The 20,235-nt window shown below is 45.5% G+C and overlaps 2 protein-coding genes across 4 annotated transcripts in view; one reads left to right on the top strand and one right to left on the bottom strand.

Annotated features, from left to right (window-relative positions):
* SLC5A2 (solute carrier family 5 member 2) overlaps positions 1 to 7,386 on the top strand; it is a 28,284-nt gene extending 20,898 nt beyond the window's left edge. The window contains exons 9-15 of the mRNA XM_020813534.3: positions 874 to 1,009; positions 1,833 to 1,940; positions 2,153 to 2,303; positions 3,225 to 3,393; positions 4,483 to 4,698; positions 6,024 to 6,195; positions 6,806 to 7,386. Coding sequence (XP_020669193.3) covers positions 874 to 1,009; positions 1,833 to 1,940; positions 2,153 to 2,303; positions 3,225 to 3,393; positions 4,483 to 4,698; positions 6,024 to 6,195; positions 6,806 to 7,026 — 1,173 coding nt within the window. The 3' untranslated portion in view covers positions 7,027 to 7,386. The remainder of the gene's footprint in view (positions 1 to 873; positions 1,010 to 1,832; positions 1,941 to 2,152; positions 2,304 to 3,224; positions 3,394 to 4,482; positions 4,699 to 6,023; positions 6,196 to 6,805) is intronic.
* Positions 7,387 to 9,299: 1,913 nt separating this feature from the next.
* RUSF1 (RUS family member 1) lies at positions 9,300 to 20,179 on the bottom strand. 3 transcript variants are annotated; one of them, XM_020813535.3, is made up of 15 exons: positions 20,026 to 20,179; positions 18,284 to 18,452; positions 17,414 to 17,491; positions 17,007 to 17,121; positions 16,127 to 16,172; positions 15,746 to 15,778; positions 15,440 to 15,545; positions 15,033 to 15,134; positions 14,864 to 14,934; positions 14,437 to 14,621; positions 14,009 to 14,066; positions 13,632 to 13,702; positions 11,963 to 12,121; positions 11,418 to 11,495; positions 9,300 to 10,955 (listed from the first exon to the last, which is right to left on the bottom strand). In XM_020813535.3, the coding sequence occupies exons 1-15, from the start codon at positions 20,088 to 20,090 to the stop codon at positions 10,861 to 10,863; spliced, it is 1,431 nt and encodes a 476-aa protein (XP_020669194.3). In that variant the 5' UTR covers positions 20,091 to 20,179; the 3' UTR covers positions 9,300 to 10,860. The 3 variants fall into 3 exon arrangements, with proteins under 3 accessions (XP_020669194.3, XP_020669196.3, XP_020669195.3); XM_020813537.3 differs by lacking the exon at positions 20,026 to 20,179 and adding an exon at positions 19,407 to 19,581; XM_020813536.3 differs by lacking the exon at positions 20,026 to 20,179 and adding an exon at positions 19,435 to 19,573.
* Positions 20,180 to 20,235: the final 56 nt, after the last annotated feature.

Raw genomic sequence — 20,235 nt, 5'->3', positions numbered from 1 at the left:
TGTATTGCCAGAACTGACCAATAGAGGGAGCCAGACACGATGCTATTAATATTTGTTAGTGAAGAATACACAGCTCTTCTGCTCACTAGTGGCCAGTTCTGGTAATACACATGATTTTTTTTCTGATTTTCATTCTTTACCATGCTATCTATCTATCTACGTATCTACGTATCTATCTATCTATCTATCTATCTATCTATCTATCTATCTATCTATCTATCTATCTATCTATCTATCTATCTATCTATCTATCTATCTATCTACCTACCTACCTACCTACCTACCTACCTACCTACCTACCTACCTACCTACCTACCTACCTACCTACCTATCGTGTTCACTATTAACTGCAGATTTCAGCATCCACAGGGGGCTTGGAACCAATCCCCAATGGATATGGGGATCCTACTGTATGCAGTCTGACCACATCCCCTTAATATGGATTGGAAAGGCAATCTATGCATACCCAGAAACATTTTTTAGAGAAAACATATACAGTATTCCAGAATGCACCCCTTTCTTTCCAGCCCAGTTCAGAAATCTGGCGGACATCACCCACAGTGACTTGTGTAGGGCCAAAACAGAACATTTTGGTGCCTAGGTTGGACAATTAAATTGCACATTCCTTCCAAATAACCAATGTTGTCCACACAAATCCTTTTGCAAAGCATGACTCCTGTTGACTGCAGTGGGGCTGGTACAGAAGGTCTTCTGGGTGGATAACCCTGTCTTCCACTCTGCAACTTTTAATGGCTGCCCTGGAGATGACACCCGGGGTAGCTGTTTTGCTTCATCAGAGGGCTTCCTCTTCACTCAGAATAATGTTATTGAAGACCTGGGAATGGCAAACCCTCCTGTTTCCACCCCTTGCAGGTCATAGTGCAGAGGTGCCTGGCTGGGAAGAACCTTACCCACGTCAAAGCCGGTTGCATCCTCTGCGGCTACCTCAAGCTGTTGCCCATGTTCCTCATGGTTATGCCTGGCATGATCAGCCGGATCCTGTATCCAGGTAAATAGTTGGGGAAAGTCCATTGTGAGGCATCCAGAAGCAGAAAAACCAGATGGGAGGTTGTTTGGGAGAAGAAGTTGTAGGACAGTCTGTCTGAAACAAGCAATGGTTATGGATAAAAGTATTTTGGAGGGCAGGATTATGGAGAAAGTTAGGGAGTGTGTGTTGCTTGACCTTATATGTCAACACAATGGGAAAAACTCTCTTTACTCCTTCCGTTTGCCCAACAATTATTTGAGCAAATAGTTGGACAGTTACTAAGCTTTAGCAAGGAAGTATCCAGTGACCCCAATCTCTTGCACAAGAGACTGTTCCACGGGTGGAAGCACCAAACAGAAGGTTCACCTCTTCCGAGGTGGGGAATTGTGGCCCTCAAAATTGGACTGTACTTCCCACAATTTTGGTTATGCTCCTTCTGGCTGCTGGGGATTGCTGTCCAACAGAGCTGTTGGAGAGTTCTGTAGCTGGACCCAGAGGTTGGGAGTTCGATTCCCCATGCGCATCCCCAATAAGGGCTGGACTGGATGACCCACAGGGTCCCTTTCCAGCTCTGCAGATCTAAAATTGTATCAAAGAATCCTACAGCAATTTAGCTTTTCCTTTGTTTTCGAAATCCTGGAGACCCACAGAGATTTGTGACCATATAAGAATGCACTTCTCAGCTTTGGGCAGTGATTCAGAAGCTGGCTCTTAGGCTGGTAAAACCAACAACTCTTTTAGAAAAACAATCTGAGGACAGGAAGTGGTGCACACCTCCAAACCACGATTCCGTGTGTTTGAACATGGAACCGATGACTGTCGGCTGCTGCCTTTGCCTTTTTAGACGAAGTGGCCTGCGTCATCCCCGAAGAATGCAAACGAATTTGCAGCACGGAGGTTGGGTGCTCCAACATCGCTTACCCAAAACTGGTGGTGTCCCTCATGCCAAGTGGTAAGAGAGAAATTGAGTTTCATGTCAATTTCAGTAGCTTTCTTTGTAAACTAAAGGTGTGGGTGCGGCTATTCAAGGGCTCCCAGAACCTATTCCTTCAAACTTAAGCTTGAATTCTTGCCAGCTCTTTCTATAGGGCTGAGTGCTGAACTCTAGGAAATAGACGCAGACATTCATTCTCTCCTCCCTGACCCCTTTGTCAATCCTTATAGGGCTCCGGGGGCTCATGCTAGCCGTGATGCTGGCAGCTCTGATGAGTTCGTTGGCTTCGATCTTCAACAGCAGCAGCACCCTCTTCACCATGGACATCTACAACCGCATTAGACCACAATCCAGTGACAAGGAGCTGTTAATCGTGGGCAGGTGGGAAAGAGAACTGGGCAACCTTCCCATCAATTTAGCGTGATACTTTTCAGCTGAAGACCAGTGGATAGACTATGTATTTATTTTATTTTATTTTTTCGATTTCTATCCCGCCCTTTTAGACAACTCCCATCAGTACCAGCAAGCATTGTCCATGGCCAGACATGATGAAGTTGGAATCCAGGCACATCTGGAAGGCCAAACGTTCCCCACCTTTAAACATCTAGCTATGGGGGCCAGAGGTCGAGAGTTCATTCCCCATTATGCCTCCTTGATAGGGGCTGGATTCAGTGATCCATAAGGTCCCTTCCAGCTCTGCAGGTCTAAGACAATAACAATAAATCTCCATATGACTTTCTAAGATGACCATTACAACAGCCTAACCAAACATTGCTAATATTTTTGTCCTATAGACCAGTGGTCCCCAACCTTGGGCATCCAGATGTTCTTGGACGACAACTCCCAGAAGCCTTCACCACCACCTCTGCTGCCCAGGATTTCTGGGAGTTGAAGTCCAAGAACATCTGGAGGCCCAAGGTTGGAGATCACTGCTATAGACGTCTGCTGCTTCCTCTTCTCTAGCTATAGTGGAATCACAGTGCACCCATTCTATAGAGTGGACATTAGGACTGTTTCAGGATCTGTTCCTTATAGGAACCCTGGGAAATGTAGTTTTTTTGTAGATCAGTGGAGGGGGTGTCTTCAAACTGCACTGCTTGTGATTCTTTGGGGGATGTTGTGACTATTAAATAGACATAAGAACCAGGTGAGTCCGTAGCACTGAAAACCCAGAAAAGGGATCCCATCTACCAGCCAGAAACCTCTCACCTCCCTCCCTCCGATTAAGCAGATCTCGCTTAATTTCCTCTACTGTCCACCAAGGGATACAAGCATTTTCACTTGCTCCATGACTCTCCCTAGGGTGTGGATCCTGCTGCTCGTGGGAGTCAGTATTGCATGGATCCCAGTAGTGCAAGCCGCTCAAGGTGGGCAGCTCTTTGACTACATCCAATCTATCAGCAGTTACTTGGCTCCTCCTATTGCTGCAGTTTTTCTCCTTGGCGTCTTCGTCAAAAGGGTCAATGAGCAGGTGAGTGAGTCCATATAGAAGCTACCTACAGCTTCTTACAGAGATCTAGGCTGTCAGGGAACACATGCAACTGTGCTTAAAGAAGTGGAAAATTTTAATGAATGGGTACCAAATAATTAGCTGCAACACAGAAGTCCATGGGATTGGAAACACAGATGTTGCAGGATAGAGTACTTAACCGTGGGCTACAGCAAAGAGGGGTTTAATGCATTTATCCTCCAATAGGTATCAGACCAGATGCTGTCAATATCAGGATTTCTCCCCATCCTCCACACCACACAAGACAGCAAGAATTCGTAAGCTGGAGCTTTCCACTTCAGTGCTAATCTACCACTAAATGATGTTCTCTGCCCGGACAAGCAGAGAACTTATTTTTGAAGTTCCTCTGAATTATTTTTAAAAAGAGTTTTTAAAATAAAAGATAACTGAATTTTGAGGCGAACCAGAAGCGGGCATCCTCTGCCAAAGACTCCAGTTGGAAGGTTTCAATCCTAGCGTCATAGTCCACTAGACACACGCACAAAGATAATTATTTTAAAAGCACTAATATTTCACTAATCAAACATACACCAAACAAACAAACAAACCCAGAGATGTTTTAAAAAGGTCCTTTTCATGTTTTATGAAACATTTTTCAACCATTTCTGAAGGGGACATTGGGTTTCTTGAACAGTAGGGTTAAAAAAAAATAGTGTGAACATAAACCCCCAATAATCTCGACACTTATTTGGTACCGGCAGGGCCCAGGAGAAAAATGTTCCATCTGGAAGACAGGATGACCTACATTACGCAAAAGTTTATTATTTTTTATTGCTATTGTTTGAAAAACTGTCTGTTTGAGTTGCAAGTTTTCAATTAGAAGCTAGAAAAACTTACTTTCTTGGCATACAGATTGCAGGATTCCCTGCCTAGCTTGATCAATGGGATTCTGTAAAATGTATTCTACGGAAGACACACCTTGTAAAGCTGTGCTCTTAGTTTTAGGGAGTTTGAGGACAGGAGTTTGGGGGGGGGAAAGAGAGCTGAAGCTGCTGTCAGAGTCGTTCCACCGTTCACGGGGCAATTTTACTCCACTCCTCTCTCCTTCAGGGCGCATTCTGGGGGATGGTGGCCGGACTTGCCATCGGCATGGCCCGAATGATCCCAGAATTCTTTTATGGGACCGGGAGCTGCCTTTTCCCCAGCAGCTGCCCCCGTGTGATCTGTGGCATCCACTATCTCTACTTTGCCATCATCCTGTTCTCTGCCACGGCAGTCATTGTGATAGGCATCTCTCTCTGCACCCCGCCTATCCCTGAGAAACACGTAAGTATGGACGGAGTGGGGCAGGAAGCAACCTTAACAAACAGACCATTCAGCACAAAGACTTAAAAATGTGAAGGTGTGTTCTGGAATAAGTACCTCATTGCCATAATGGATTGAAGCCTTTCCCTTTTGTAAATTTCCTGCCCCCCAATGCTGCAGCCTTGAAAAGCCCACTTTAATTTTTATATGATCTTCCTTTCATTCATCCTCTCTATCCCACTCGTGTAACCAAGCACACACCCCAATCTTAGTTTTTAAAACTGAACATGCCCCCTCGTGTCTTGTACTAGCATTTTAAAAAAAAAGCATGGAGACTGTCAAAACATAGCAAATCCCCCCCACCGCACCCCTAGGAAGCAGAGGGACTTTGAGTGATCCCTCTCCTGGTGGAGATGCTTGGAAGCTGCGTTTGGACCTAGAGGGGCATACGGTCCCCAAGCTGAATTTTGCCTATCCATGGCTTTCAGAGGCCTAAAAAGCCTCTTGTAGCTGTGCTGATGATCAGTTTTCTCGGTAGATAAAAGGTGGGGAGGGGGAGACCAAACCCTGAGGAAGTGATTTTAGGGACTGCTTGTGGAGCTCCTGTTGACCACGCTAGCCTTAGTAGGAAGGGAGCACCTGAGAATCTATATTTTCTTCTTTACTATTGAGGCGTAAATCTGTTTAGAGTGGGGATGAAGAACAGATGGGCTCTCTTGCAAAACTGCCTTCAAACTACAGTACTTTACTTAGGGGGCTCTAAAGGACTACAGTGCCCAGACTCCCTTAGCACTCAGGGGGTTGGCTAGAGTGGTTTGGAACTGCAGTCCACCCACATCTGGAAGGCTGTATGTTTCTCAATCCCCTAATACAGAGAAATTAGAGGAGGGGAGGGGAACACAATGGAAAGAATCATAATAAAGGAGGAGATGAATGCGGGGTCATAAGTTTTTGGTGGAATTTTAATTGCTGGGAGAAACGGGGTATTTATATTTGTATGGTGAGTGTTGTGTATATTTTTAACTTTTTTTGTAGTGGTGTTGTCCAGTTTTACCTTGGGGAAGAGCACCTCATTTCGTTGCACCCACTTGTGAGTGCAATGACAAATAAATTTCTTATGTCTTATGTCTTATGTCTTATGAAATCTCAAGAGCTGTAGAGAAATAGATTTTATTGTCTTAGCATATTTTTGAAAGACACTGCTTCAGGAACACTTGAAAAACACCGCAGCCTTCTCTAGGTATGTCCTATAACAGCTATACGTCGTTGAGATTTCATCTCACCCCTCCATTTCCTCCCCCCCCCCCAATTCACACACCTAAACAACTCTTGTCTTGCCACCTCAGCTGCATCGCCTGGTGTTCAGCCTTAGGCACAGCAAGGAAGAGCGAGTCGATCTCGACACAGAGGAAGAGGAAGAAGCCAAAGAAAAGGAGGCCGCGCAGCAGAAACGCCGAGAACAAGCCGAGAGGGCAGCAGCTGAGAACGGAAAACTGGAACATGTATTGGAAGTGGAGGGTATGTAAGGAGACGAAACACTTGAGACAAAGAGGGTCAGGCCATCCCTCATACTTGATAAAGTGACTTTGGGGGATTCCAACCCCAAGAATACTGGATGGACGGGTTCTAGAGGCCATTGCACGGACAAATTTTCACCCAGCTGTATTCTGACAGCCCTAAAGGTAAAGGTTCCCCTTGACAATTTTTGTTCAGTCGTGTCCGACTCTAGGGGGCGGTGCTCATCCCCGTTTCCAAGCCATAGAGCCAGCGTTTTTGTTCGAAGACAATCTTCCGTGGTCACATGGCCAGTGCGACTTAGACCCGGAACGCTGTTACCTTCCCACCGAGGTGGTCCCTATTGATCTACTTGCATTTGCATGCTTTCGAACTGCTAGGTTGGGGGGAGCTGGGACAAAGCAACGGGAGCTCACTCCGTCGCGTGGATTCGATCTTACGATTGCTTGGTCTTCTGACCCTGCAGCACAGGCTTCTGCGGTTTAGCCCGCAGCGCCCCTCCAGCAATTCTTAGGGGGGCTTTGCTTTTCTAATGGAGTTAGTCACAACCTCATAGCGGATCTGGGATCCAACTTGGTCCTTTTACCTGTTGACGTTTTTTCTCTCCACGCAGACACCAAGCTTACGTCTTCCCCTGGCAGGCTACGCCAGTGCCTGGGCTGGTTCTGTGGAATGAATAGCCAAGAACAGGCAGAGCCGAGCCCGGAGGAGAAAGCTGAAGCCCTCAAGCATCTCACAGACATCACAGAACACCCCGTCTGGAAGCGCGTCGTCGACATCAATGCCCTCATTATGATGGCCGTCGCATCCTTCCTGTGGGGCTACTATGCCTGAGGGCCTTTCCGCCATGACAGCCGCTCACAGCAAACTCTTGACTTCTGCCCAACGGCCCCATCTGTGTTCACCACACGATCTTCAGTCACCAAAGAACAGTGGCAGCCACTACATCCATGACAGCCAGCCAGCAGGATATTACGGTTACAGCGTGGGAATCAGATCTAGCTTCAAGTTCCCACTCAGTTATGAAATTCACTGGGAAACTATGGACCAGTCACTCTTGCTTAGCTTCATCTACCCCATAGGGTCCCAGCGAGACTAAAGCGGGCAGGAGAACACTGTCTGTTGCCTTGTGCTCACTGGAAGATATGGAGGCTACAAATGTAATAATTAGTGAAAATAAACAAGCTGGGAGTAGTTTTGGCTAAACTGCCTCGTAGTTCAGTGAAGGCATTCATGCCGGCCTTTGGGTGCCTGCAGATCTTGCTCCTCCAGGCCCACACCCCAAAATATTCCCCCAGGGGAAAAAAAAGGATTGGCTCTTCTGGAAAACCCCGTTTTCAAAACCAGATGTGGCTTTTTCGTCACTTCTTTACTTGTTTTGATCTTGGCCACTTGAGGTAATTGTGCGGGCCCTGGATGATCAAAGCACTGAATTCAACTGATGTAGTACAGACTAACTGTGGAATTAATGGCTGAAATCTAGCAGAATAAGGCAGATTAATCATTGCAGTTTACAGAGGAGTTAACTCACCAAATCCCCAGCGGGCCTACTCTAGTTGAAACTTACTACTGGATTTCAGCCAATACTGTATATCGTTACTAGTTACAAGGAGAAAGGTAGGGTAAAAATATTTTAAATTAAATAAAATTAATACCGTAGTTGCTAAATTTGAAACAGTTGATACTGGAAGTCCTGCTGAGTTCTCTGGTGCCATCTTCCACCCATCTGTTCCAGAGAGATCACCCCCAGCGATGACATATCTACAGAAATGGGCAGAATTTTGTATGGTTCACATTTTTATTGAAACTTTATCAAATGAATGCAGTTATTCTTCAACATCCACCCTCCTCAGAATTCTGCAGTGCAAATCTCCAGAAAAACAGAGGGGACATAGATATATGTATAATAGGGGGGAGGGAGCACAAAAGTAAGATTAGTAGTAGGAAATATATAAAAGAGAATATATTAAGGAAATATGCTTGCAAAGAAAACGTGTGCATTGGCAGTATTGCGTACAACATGTATTTTTGAAACTATACATAAAAATTCATGCAAATTGTCACGTGGACTTTTACAGGGCAGTTCAAGATGACAAGGAAGTGGGATGGAATGAATTTAAGATATAAAAAATAGGAACTGGGAAGATCAAATCTGATTAATCCCTTCTTGGATTTACAATGGCTCATGTGGAGGAGATAAACAAAGTTATTGGCATGGGGGGGGGAATTCACATTTATTTTAGGCAACTTGATGTCTAGGATTTTGCCATCTTCTTATCCGGAGCCTGGGAAAGTTTCTTTTCTGGGGTCGCAAACCCCAGAATCCCCCGGCCATGACCATGCTCAGTGGGGAACTCATCCAATAAAAGTACAGTGGTGCCTTGCTTAACGAGGATAATCCGTTCCAGCGAAATCGCTGTAGAGCGAAATCCTTGTTAAGCGAAATAAAAAATCCCATTGAAATGCATTGAAAACCCGTTCAATGCGTTCCAATGGGCTGAAAACCTCACCATCCAGCGAAGATCCTCCATAGGGGTGGCGATTTTCGGTGCCTGTATAGCAAGGAATCCGTCCAAAAACACAGCGGGGAGCCATTTTGAAGCAGCTGATCAGCTGTTTTAAAAACGTTGTAATGTGAAGAATCGGTTCCCGAAGCAGGGAACCGATCATCGGGAAACGAATTTTGCCTATTAAAACATTGTTTTGCGATCGCAAAAGCGATCGCAGAAGTCATCGTATAGCGGTTTTGTCGTTTAACGAGTAAATCATTAAGCAAGGCACCACTGTACTTTGTCCACACTCTTGTCTTTTAAGTGTCTTCTATAAGGTGTTCCATCTTCACAACAGCTTGTGCACAGTAACTTTCTTCCTGATTATATATAGGTGCCTGTCCCTCCAAGTCACATTTACTAATATGCCTTTGTCTTCAACACTGTCCAAAACTATTACCTGGAAGTTTGGTATCTCTCAGGCCATGATCCTCAGTCCTTTTAAGATCTGGGTTTGCTGAGCACCTCCAGGATCTTAACAGAACCCATTTGTGCTCGGGTTCTTCTAAAACCAGTGACGGCTCCCTCATTTTGGCGGGAATAAGAGTCGGAGACAGCTTTGAATTACCAACTGCTTCAACTTTATTAACATCAACTTCCGAACTAACAAGATTAAATGGATTGAAACAGCTTAATTCCGGGATTGTCTTGTAACTCACGATTTTTGCCTCTGGGGTGAAAATGTCACTTCTTACACAGGAGCTGGACCAAAGCCTTATCCCTCTCTCAAGGGGTTGCTCCTCACTGCACACACCGTCCCACAACAAGGATGTCTCACCCAGTCCCCTTCTGGCGGCAGACTGTTGTAAGAGGGACTGGAACGAATCACTTTCCTCCCTCCACCTTGATTGCGGGGGTAAACCACAACCGTCCATTCTAGTGGTTTCACCCCCTTTCCTTCACCTCTAGGTAAGCCTGGATCAGGGAGCAATCCCTCTCCTGTCTTTAGATTGGGAAAATCTCTTAAGGCACAGACCTTACTGGACGCCTCATCACTCCCTTCTGTCTGTACCGTGCTGTCTTTTGTACCTTTCTCTATCTTGTCCGTTTCCACTCTGAATTACCACGTGTCACCCCACTCTTTTATAACCTCCTCCCACACTATCAGATCTTGCTCCTCCCCTTTGTCCCCTTCTTTCTCTTCCGCCAAGCACACCTCCACCGCCTTTCCCTCCTTCACTTCTTCCTCTTCTATTTTTACGAGTACACCCTCTACGCATCCACACGGTTCCTCCTGTACATCTTTGGCTGAGGGCGGCTCACTAGCCTCCTGTCCTTCACACCATTCTTGAAGTCAGACACAAGAGTTACTCCATTTATTACTCAAAACAGCCTAGTCTGAGACCTTTCTGATGTACCCCATCCTCCAGGCGTTCAATTCCTGGAGATTAGAAAACAAAAACAAGATACTAGAAAACAAACACAGCTGGAAAAGCAGCCATTGCTTTTGTGTGATCTAGACCAGAGACGTGGGATGGGGAAAGCATTCATTCTGTTTTGAGTGTGTATATAGATACAGGCCGTGACTGTGGGAAATAAACCCAACATAAACTAAGACATGGGAGGAAGAATTCCCATAATAATTTATATCCCATTATACATTGGAGAACATCCTCAGGTCAGGTGGAAGGTCAGGGGAAAAGGAGCAATGTGACCAACAGAGGCTTAGAAAAATACACATGAAAGCCACCCACACAATAATAATAGTGATATTTAATGTTTATATAATATTACCCTTCCCTCAAAATGTTTGAATGCTTCTTGTCAAATGTATATAAAATGTTTATTTTTGCCACTCCCCCTCCAAAATCAGTTATTTTGGGAGAAAGGACCATTTTTTCCCCAAAACGATGGTCCCAAACAAGCTTGGATTTCAGTTTTCAGAAGTCCTAACCCGCCAATGGTCTGGACTTTTGGAAGTTGTAATCAAAGACCACACGGTGCCCCAACTCTGGGAAATATTGAGATACCCTGCCAGCCCCTCTCCTCTATTTTTTTTCTATCTCCTCTAGTCTTGCCAAAGCAGGCCCAGCTGCCCTTAGGTACTGGCATCACCATGACAACCAAAAGACACATATCACATCCTGGGGATCAAATTAACCTTAAATGTCTCCCTGCATCAGAATGTTTTCTTCCTAGCAATGGTCCAATCCACACGCCATTCCTCAGGACCTAGAAGATTGCGATCGATGACCCATCCTGCTGCCGTCAATCCTTTGAAGAAAAAGATGGATCCAAATTGAAGGAAAAGGTTGAGGTATGCATAAGTACTGATTGATCCATCCATCCATCCATCCATTCTCCAGAGCAACAGCAAAGTAGAAGCTGGGCTGTTTGTTTTTTCCTCTCTTTCTATGCAAGTGTAAACAACATTAAAGATAAAGGAAAAGCCTACCCTTTGCTTTCATTTTAAAAGAAAGCAAGTTTCTAGTCCCTGTGACAATAAAAATTAATTGGAGGGAAACTTGATAAAAGAAGTCACACCAGTCTTTAAATTGGAGTAATTCTTTAATTTCTTTTGCTATCCAGCAGTAAAGCTGAATAAAATTAAACAAGTCACTAGATGCAAATTTTTCCGAAGTAAAGTAGTAGTGAAATCTAACTATTTGTGAAGAATCCATATTACTAGTTTCTTACAAACTGTTTTGTAAAGGCCTCAATACCTGTACCACATACCTGTGAGCAATTTGGGAAATATCCTCTCCAATAGCTGATGCGTTTCAGAAACCACAGCAGAATCCTGGTTGCTCACTTCTAAATGACACAGGAAGGAAGGCAATCAGCATATTGCCTACTCTGCAGGACGGCCCAAGAACAAGCAAGGCAAAAAGGACTTTATTATGTCCAATGTGATAACGTTGAACGGCCTGCCTTAAACCCTCAGGATATGGTATAAATAAAATGCCAATGAAATAAACCAGCAAATAAGGGAGCAGACCGATAGGAAGGCGAAAATCCCTCACAAAACATCTGCACAAAGCGTAAGAAGAATGTAAAGGAACTGCCTTCCACTGAGCCAGTTCAGCAACCTCTATGGGGAGGGGCACCCACTTGTCAGGATCACACCTCCTTCCCATCTCTACTCCTTATGAGCCTTTAGTGAAGAGGCCAGGAACTTTCTAGAGCTCAATGGGTGCCCAGCTACACGGAGCTACAGGACTGTTTTCCGAGACTCCTTCCCGCCCTTGCCCTTCTTCCCGACTGAATTCATCGTTCGTCACCTTTGTGTAGCTGATGCTGTAGTTTCAAGAGAGACTCTTTCTCCAAGATGCACGAGGTCACATCCCAGTACAGCAGGGCTTCGAAGATGAGAGCATGGGTGCATGCTTTAATCACATCCACACTTCCTGCCTGTCGGTGCAGGAGAATGGAGACAGCACCTACAGAGGAGAGAACAAGGATCCTATCCTTTTCTGGATATTTCCCCCTTTCATAACCACATACAGTGGGGTCTTGACTTGAGAACTTAATCCGTATTGGAAGGCGGTTCTCAAGTCAAAAAGTCTGTAGGTCAAGTCTCCATTGACCTACAGTGCATTGAAAACCGATTAATCCCGTAACAGACCGTTTTTGTTCCATTTTGGTTTTTTTCTGGTCTGTAAATCAAATCTCAGTCTGCAAGTCAAACCTAAATTTTGCGGCCAGAGAAGTCTGTAACTCAAAAAGTCTGTAAGTCAAGCCGTCTGTAAGTCAAGGGTCCACTGTACACATCTCTCTCTCTCTCAATTTATCCTCTAACAGAAGGCACATCTACTGGAGTTTTATTTTATCTTCACATGCTGTCTATGGTTGTTTTTGTTTGTTTGTTTGTTTGTTTTTTGGTGACTGGAAGAGATTTTTCTGGACTAGGATGATTGGGTCCCTCATTTAAAAAATGGTTCCTTCTAGCCTCTGAATTCAAAGAGAGCCTCATCTCTCTGCTAAAAGTTCTTTTCCCCTCTTTTCCCTCAGCTGGATGCCGTCAGTTGTTCTGTTTGCTGCTGATCAGTTCAGCTGGTTGCTAAGTATGTGTGTGGTAAAGAAAGTAGCATACACACGTAAGTTCAAGCAACTGTATGTAAAAAATGTCTCAGAGTCAACTATTGAGTCTTTAAGTGCCAGTTAATGAGAAAGCAGTGGGTTCTAGGAAACTTGCAACTAATCTCCTCTGTGGGCCTCTGTACTTCTACTGTGTAGTAAAAGAGAATTTTACCAGAAATTCAAAATTCTGCGACAGCATCCAGAGCTTGGAAAAAATATTTCTTTTTTGGCGGTAAGTAGTTAATTGGAGCCAACATGTGTGCATACCCCCACATGCTTTTGACAAATTAGTAAACATATGGTTCTGTGGTCCACAGTGGCAGCAACCGCACAGTCATTCAGCACTGCATACACTGATCCAGGTGCTTCTCTCTAGGGAGGAAATGGAGGACAGCAGAAACACTCAGAGGAGTCCTAGAGCTCTCTGGGCATCTGCTAAGAGTGTTCTCCAAGACAGGAAATCAGTTGTAGCAACTACTTCTAAGTGGACACTTATGAGGGGAAAGTTAAAAACGAACAGCTGGGTGTGTGACTGGTAGCAGTCGGGGAACTCACGATGGGAAGGACACGTTATGGTGGGATTTTTGATGTTGAAATTAATTAAATAAAAATGAAATTAATTGCCACTGATGGCAGTGAGGTGAAGCTTGGTGGTAATAGGAGCTCAAAGGTGACCAAGCCATTGAGCAGACTGCCAATTCTGCTTTGTAGACAACAGTCCAGGACCCTATAATTCTTTGTCCAGAATCAAATAGGACAATATAGTTTTATTTCATTTGTCCTTCCATGTTCACAGGACTGAGAAAAGTCTGCCCAGGAAACACTTCAATTTCCTGTCACTTTTACCATGCGGCTTTCTTATCTACTTACCTGCATCTTGGCTAAAGAAAATTAAGTGATTTGTAGAGTTTCCTTCAAGAGCACTTTGCAAATCAGTGACCCTGGAAGAAATCAGAGAGAAATATATTAATAAGAAGCTCAGGGGCCCATCTGTAGGGCTAACCTCTGTGGGTCGCAGCTTCAAACTATTTTGAGATTATTCTGGTTTTGTCGCAAGAATATTCTAGAAAAGCTTGCACCTACAAATGTTCCACTTAGTGGAATAAATGCATCTGTTACATTTTAAAATCGTCTATAAGGAATAGCCCAAGGGGTGGTGGTTTCAAAATAAATAAAACCATCTACCCACGATCTATGATTTCCTCATCAGGATGAAGTGAAAGGGGCACCTATTCATTGCCACTCACCTGGATGCCACTGTGTGAAGTGGAGCTCCAAGGGTCACTCTGAGCTGCTTATGGAAGCCTGAGTTAGAATAACAACAATCATCTTAGAACTGCAGAGCTGGAATAGACCCTATGGATCATCAAGGCCAGCTCCCTTCGAGGTGGCACAGCGGGGAATCGAACTTCCAACCTCTGGCTCTGCAGCCAAAGACCTAAACCGCGGAACTATCCAGCAGTTCATGGAAAGGCAAACTTTGGATTTGTCAACCTCAGACGCCACACGAAGCATCTGTCTCTCACTGAACTCAGTAGGAAGTGAAAATATTGTACATACTGCCCTTGTCGCTAAACCATCCTGTCCATATTGCCTAGGGTACAATGTGACTCAGCACCCAGAGCACGGCAGCCTTGAGTGATAAACGACGATGTAAAGCGAGATCTGCAATTACCTGGCAGCAGAGGTTCTTGAGGATTGGTAGCAGCAGGACTTGGCACTATCCCATATTGCAAGAAATGGCGCAAGACTAGACCGAGCCGGGCACGATTGAGGGTCTCCATACAGACAGCCCGCACGGCTTGGTAATTAGCGTAGAGATGCAAGATGGTGAAGAGACCATAGAGGAAGTAGGTGAGGCTGAAGGGGGGGGGGGGAGAAATGTGAAAGGAATCAGAGGATGTTCTTACTCAGGGGTGGGGAACGTGAGGCTTTCCACGTGTTTTTGGATTTCAGCCTTCACCAGCCCCAAGCAAAGCTGCCCAAAGGGGTCAGGGATGACGACATATAAAAGGTCTGCCCCACGTCAGGCCAGGCCTTTCCGTCCCTTCCTGTTTCCCATCCCTTTTCATCTCCTAAGAAAAAAGAAGCAACTCACTCACCAGAGATTATCAGCCACCAGTGGGATGAGGAGAAGACTGCAAAGTAATCCAGCTAAGTTCACCAATGTTTCCTGAGGAAAAGAGAAAGCCCGAACAAGGCAAGCGGTAGTCTCCAGGGCTTTCGAGATTCCCTACCTCATCACAACATGGCTGACTCCAACACACTCACCTGGCTTCCATCTTTGGCTGAAACATCGGCCATGTTGTCCCGTCGGGCCTGATGCATAGTAAGGGCAGCCCGGGTGGCACCCCCAGCAACTCCCACAATGCACTAAATCAGAGAGGGAGGGAGGGAGGGAGGGAGGAAATTTTGTGGACCACAGACTGGTAATTCCTTCAAGCTATGAGCAAACTTCTCACCAAAACCTCACGGCCTCAACGAATTGTCCACAATCATGGAGAGAACTGCCCACACCTCTTTCCAGGTGCCAAGTCAATCCTTATTCCCAAGAATGGTTCACAGGACGGGTCACACCAAGACTTCTTCAGTTATACACCTAACCCTTACTTATTTCCTAATTATCTTCCCCCAAATTAATTAATAAGCTGAAAATCCCACCAGACTTCCTTCTTTACCTTGAAGAAGCCACTGAGGCACACAATGAAGGTAAAGCATGCCGGGAAGGCTGGGGCTAAGATCTCCATTAAGATGGCCACATCATTGAGCATATCAGCAAAGAGCCTAAGGAAGGAAGGTGTAAAAGGTCAGCCTTCTGGGGTCAAAAGGCAAACCCATGCCTACCAAATGTATCTCTAGGTTTAACACTTATTTTTTTCAGCGTGGGTACTCATGCTGTACACTGAGTTTGCATTTAGCAGTGGATAATGGAACAAAGAGTCAGGAAACGTATCACTTGGGATTAACACAGAAGGAAGCGGTACCTCCAGCGCTTGGCATCACAGTCCAGTTTGCTCCTGGAAAAGAAGAACAAGGCAGGAACAAAGAGAAAGCAACAGGCCTTAAAGATCAAACTGAGAAAAGAGAGTGTGGTGGCAATCACATGATCAAACTAGGACTAAGGAGACATCCTTCTCAACCCTCAATCACATGTATAAAATCCCCCAGGTCAGTTTGCAGCCACCTCCTGTCTCCCAGCCCAGCCTACTTGCCAGGGTCATTCTGCAGATGACACGAGAGAGAGACTAGGTCACCCAGAGATCCTTAGAGGAAAGACAGGTACAAATAAACACCTGTGCTTCCTCCCGCCTGTATTTCCTCAGCTAGTCCTTCAGTGCCGAAGAGAGGAGGGAAATGGGACTCACCCCTTGCTCCAGGCAAAGAGAATTCGGCCCAGCATTCCTGTCCCATCTGTAACAGAGGGGGAGGAGTTTTTTACACATGAATGGCCCTCATAATTTGGAACCAGGCCCAATGAGGCAGACTCTTCCGGGAACTAGTTGGGACACACTTCCAACCGGTCGGTCATAAGCTCTTGAGGGGACAGGACAAGGCGGAAGCTGCAGGCAGGCGAGATGCAGAGAATTAGCAGACAAAGCTAGAGACTCAGAATGATACTGAGAGGATTGTTGTAGTTTGAGTGGTCCTCGCTTTGCTTCAGAGATGGGTAGATTTGCAAGAGGACTCTGTAGAACCAGTGGCAGCCAGGCTTTTCCTGCTCAGACTTAACTAATATCTGAAGGAATGATATGAGCCCAGAACATGTAATGGGGTACAACTGCTGGGTCCATATCTATGCAAAGTTCACAGGTGGACCTTCAGCCTTTCAAAGGTTCAGCCGCCACATAAAGCAGGCATGACATGAAGGCTTCAGCAGCCCCGATCCCCATGCCAAGGCAATTCACATCCCTGTGGTGGACTCCAGTTCAAAGAGGCCATGGAGAAAGATAATTAAGCTCCTGGTTCCCTTATGGACAAGCAAACCCATCCTTCTTGGTGGGGTTTTGGACTATACAAAGGGTTTGAAGGCAGAGGAACTACGAGCGGGTCGGGACTGTAGGGGAAAGATGGGGGAGCAATAGGTAAGGGAAAAGGAAGCTTTGAAATGAGGTGAGGTGGTGCTCAAGAGGTCCAGAATTTAAAGTGGGAGTTCCAAACAAATGTCTCAAGATTCTTTAACCACATAAGGGGAAGAGATGATGGGAGGAAAGAAAGGGCAGAGAACGGGCTGCGGGCAGGCCCCACCTTTTAGGATCCAAGTGACGGTAGCGGCTGTGACAGTCGAACTCTCATCCCCGACTCCCACGCCTTTCAGCACCGCCCGCGTGGCCAGTGTCCCCGTGATGCTACTGGCAAAGGCCTAGAGTTTGTGGGGGAGAGAGGCGGACACTTCTGGCAGGTGGTGGAATGCGTTTTCCCTATTCATCACCTACAAGCAGCTTTCTCTTGATGTTCACTCAAACCCCAACCCATCCAGTCCCACATTTTTTTAAAGACTTTCTTCAACGGTTTATCCTTCTTGCAACTTAAAGAAAGACATTGGCTTTCTGGCTTTTGCTTCCACAGCTGCAGATAAAGAGGGCGTGAGTCCCCTCATGTCTCTTTTAAAAGAAGAAACAGACCCCCCCAGGATAAAATGGTTCCTTCCTTACCTGCACTGTGTCCCAGATCTGGTAGGCAAGGTAGTCTGGACTCACACTTTCAGGGTAGCCTTGCGGGAGGAAAACTGACTGCAAAAAAAGAGAGGAGGTGTAATTTGTGTGCCTCCTCTCCACCACCCCATCCCACCCATGACTCTGCCCCCTTTTAGCTATTCTGCTGGCACATCATCACACCTGGAACAGCTACATAGGAAGAGTGTTTTGCTGGCCATGTAATCCGTCATGTGGGCAAGAAATCCCCATAGTGGGCAAAATCCTGCTGCACAGCTACAGAAGGGTAAGGGAAATGAAATCACTGGCAGCAGCAGACGGTTGCTAACCTAAGAGTCCCTCTTTTTAATTTTGGCTTAAATGCAATGTGATGAAGTCCCATACAACCTAGAATCAAAAACAAGGACTCTTTAATTAACAGCATCTTCCCCCTGGTAGCAACATCAGGAAATGGTTATAATTTCAGAAAGATCCTGTAAGAAAAAGGTACTTCAAAGAAAATTATGCAAGAAAGAAACCTTAAAGGAATACCAGTTTTAATTACGTACTTATTTATAGTGTGTTGTGTAACCACCTATAAAGGTACCCTATGCATTCTGGAATTCAGACTTCTATACTAATGCCTTAACTTGTGTATGCATTGGTTTCTCTGCTGGGATTAATGTACGTTTCCTGATACCTCACATTTTAATATGCCTTCTGGCGGATTTTTAAGAAAAGTCTCCAGAAAGGAAATAGAATATAGCACCTTATCATAATTGATCAGTACTTCTTTTAAAACAAATACATAAACAGCAAGGTAAAAGTTGCATATGTACATGTTGATAAATACAATAAAATAATAACTTCAGCCTTTAAATGCCTACTCACCATGAAGATCGCCCGCAGCGACTGGTATCCTGTATCTTCTGGTCTATCCGGGATACAGCTCAGCCTCCCATCAGGTAAGGCATGGTAGCGCTGAGCATTGCGGGAACCATATGTTTCCAGGCACAAAATGTGGACTTCCAAATCCGCCATGGTTGAAGGAGCCCCCGAGCTGTTAAACGCATGCAATCTGCTCTTATCTTTATTCTTGAGAAAGAATGAATCTGACTTCATGGGATGGTGGCCTTCTGCGGACTTCCATCGCAGCAGTTTTGAAATTGGGTAACCTATCACTTTTGGGTTGTCTGCAGAGTCTGGGCAGTTTTAGGGCTCAAATTTGCAAAATTACCCTGAAGTCACACCTCACCGATGATAAACAATGGGCAAAATCCTGTTAGCATAAAGTCATGCTGCATAAACCAGATCTGGTAGCAGAATTATTTAACTCCGATTAATTGAAAGCTTCTTGTCATCCCAATTCCATGTTCTGAGGCTTTGCTCTGCCCCAAGGAAGCCTTTCGGAGCCTTGGGACCGAGGGTGACCTTTTAATGGTCAAAAACTCTTGCCAGATCGCCAGCAGCAGTCCCAATCCCAGTGGTGGTGATGCAGCGGTGATTTTTGACTATTAAAGGCTTGCTCCTACATCCCAAGGCTTCCAGAGGACAATAAGAAAGTAAGTTTGCACTTACAGCTGCCACAAGCTAGCTGAATAGTTCAGTGAGCTGAAACACCCTGGAAGCAGCAGGGGTTGTGAGTTCGAATCACCGCTGTTCCTTGCAGAAAAGCCACCTGGGTAGCTTTTTACAAGCTATACACCCTGCCAGAGAGCCCCCAAGAAGAAGGGTCTAGGAAACCACTTCTGAGTGCAGTACTCTGTATCTAGAAAACCCTGCAAAGGGTTGCCTTAGGTTGGAATTAACCTGGTGGCATATACTGTAATTATTATTGCTGGGTCTGGAAGTCTACAATCGGACAACTGGACGAATTTCACCCCAAGTATTCCACCCAGACAGGCAGACACACACACCCCTGCAGCTAAGCAACTGGTCCCCTTCTTAGGCATTTACTGTTTTAGCAGCCCCGGGTCTTGCTTTCCAGCCACTGAAGGCAGGCATAAACGCTTACATGAATCTCTGTGCAATGGCCGTAGCACCTCATGCGCCAAAAACTATTCCATCATCCTCAGCCTCAGTAAACTCAAATCCAGATGCCAGCACAGCACTCCGACTCCCACTTATACATTGCCAAGTGGCAATGCTGTTGTTTCTCTTGGGCGAGTTTGAGGCAGCAAAGGACCCTGGGAAGCCATGGCAATGGACTATGGGAGCTGTAGTCTTTTTCGGTGGTAGAGTTTCTGCCTCACTAATCGCCCTGTGTGCAACCTCCTTCATTACTAGCCCTCGTTATTTACAGAAACAATCTGCCTTGGGGGCCATTTCTTTTTGTTTCCGTGAATGTTTTATTTTTTTCCCCTTTATTTATACCTTGCGGCTAGATGTCTGTTTTAATTTTAATCATGTAAACCGCCCAGAACGGTGCATTGCACTAACAGGGGGTATATTAAATAAATAGATAGCCTCGTGCTTAAAAATAAAACAATATTCCAGAAGCGTAGCTGCGTAGGAAAAAACGCCTGCTGTTTTTCTCTATGGGGTTTTTAATGGGATGGAAATGGGAGGTTGTGCGGGAATCAACCCATAGGGAAACTCCCCCGAAATGAAGCAGGCACCCCTTTAGTTCTCACCCTGAAACGGGTCTGGAAGCCTCTCCAGCCGGGCAGGGCGCGAAAGCTTCATTTTCTTGCTTCATTTGTGCACAATCCGCGGGGAGAAGCGAGGAAAAAGCAATTGAATTTCGGGCCAGGTTACATTGCAGGGCCGTTCAAAAGAATTCTGGGAAATGTAGTTCCCTCTCGTCCCCCTATTGTGGGCGTTTCAGAGCCGAGGAAGTTCAG

The sequence above is a fragment of the Pogona vitticeps genome, chromosome 6, assembly GCF_051106095.1.
Source record: "Pogona vitticeps strain Pit_001003342236 chromosome 6, PviZW2.1, whole genome shotgun sequence".
Classification (NCBI taxonomy): Eukaryota; Metazoa; Chordata; class Lepidosauria; order Squamata; family Agamidae; genus Pogona; species Pogona vitticeps.
The sequence above is the reverse complement of the archived record's forward strand: the minus strand, read 5'-3'. Positions and strand labels throughout refer to the sequence as shown.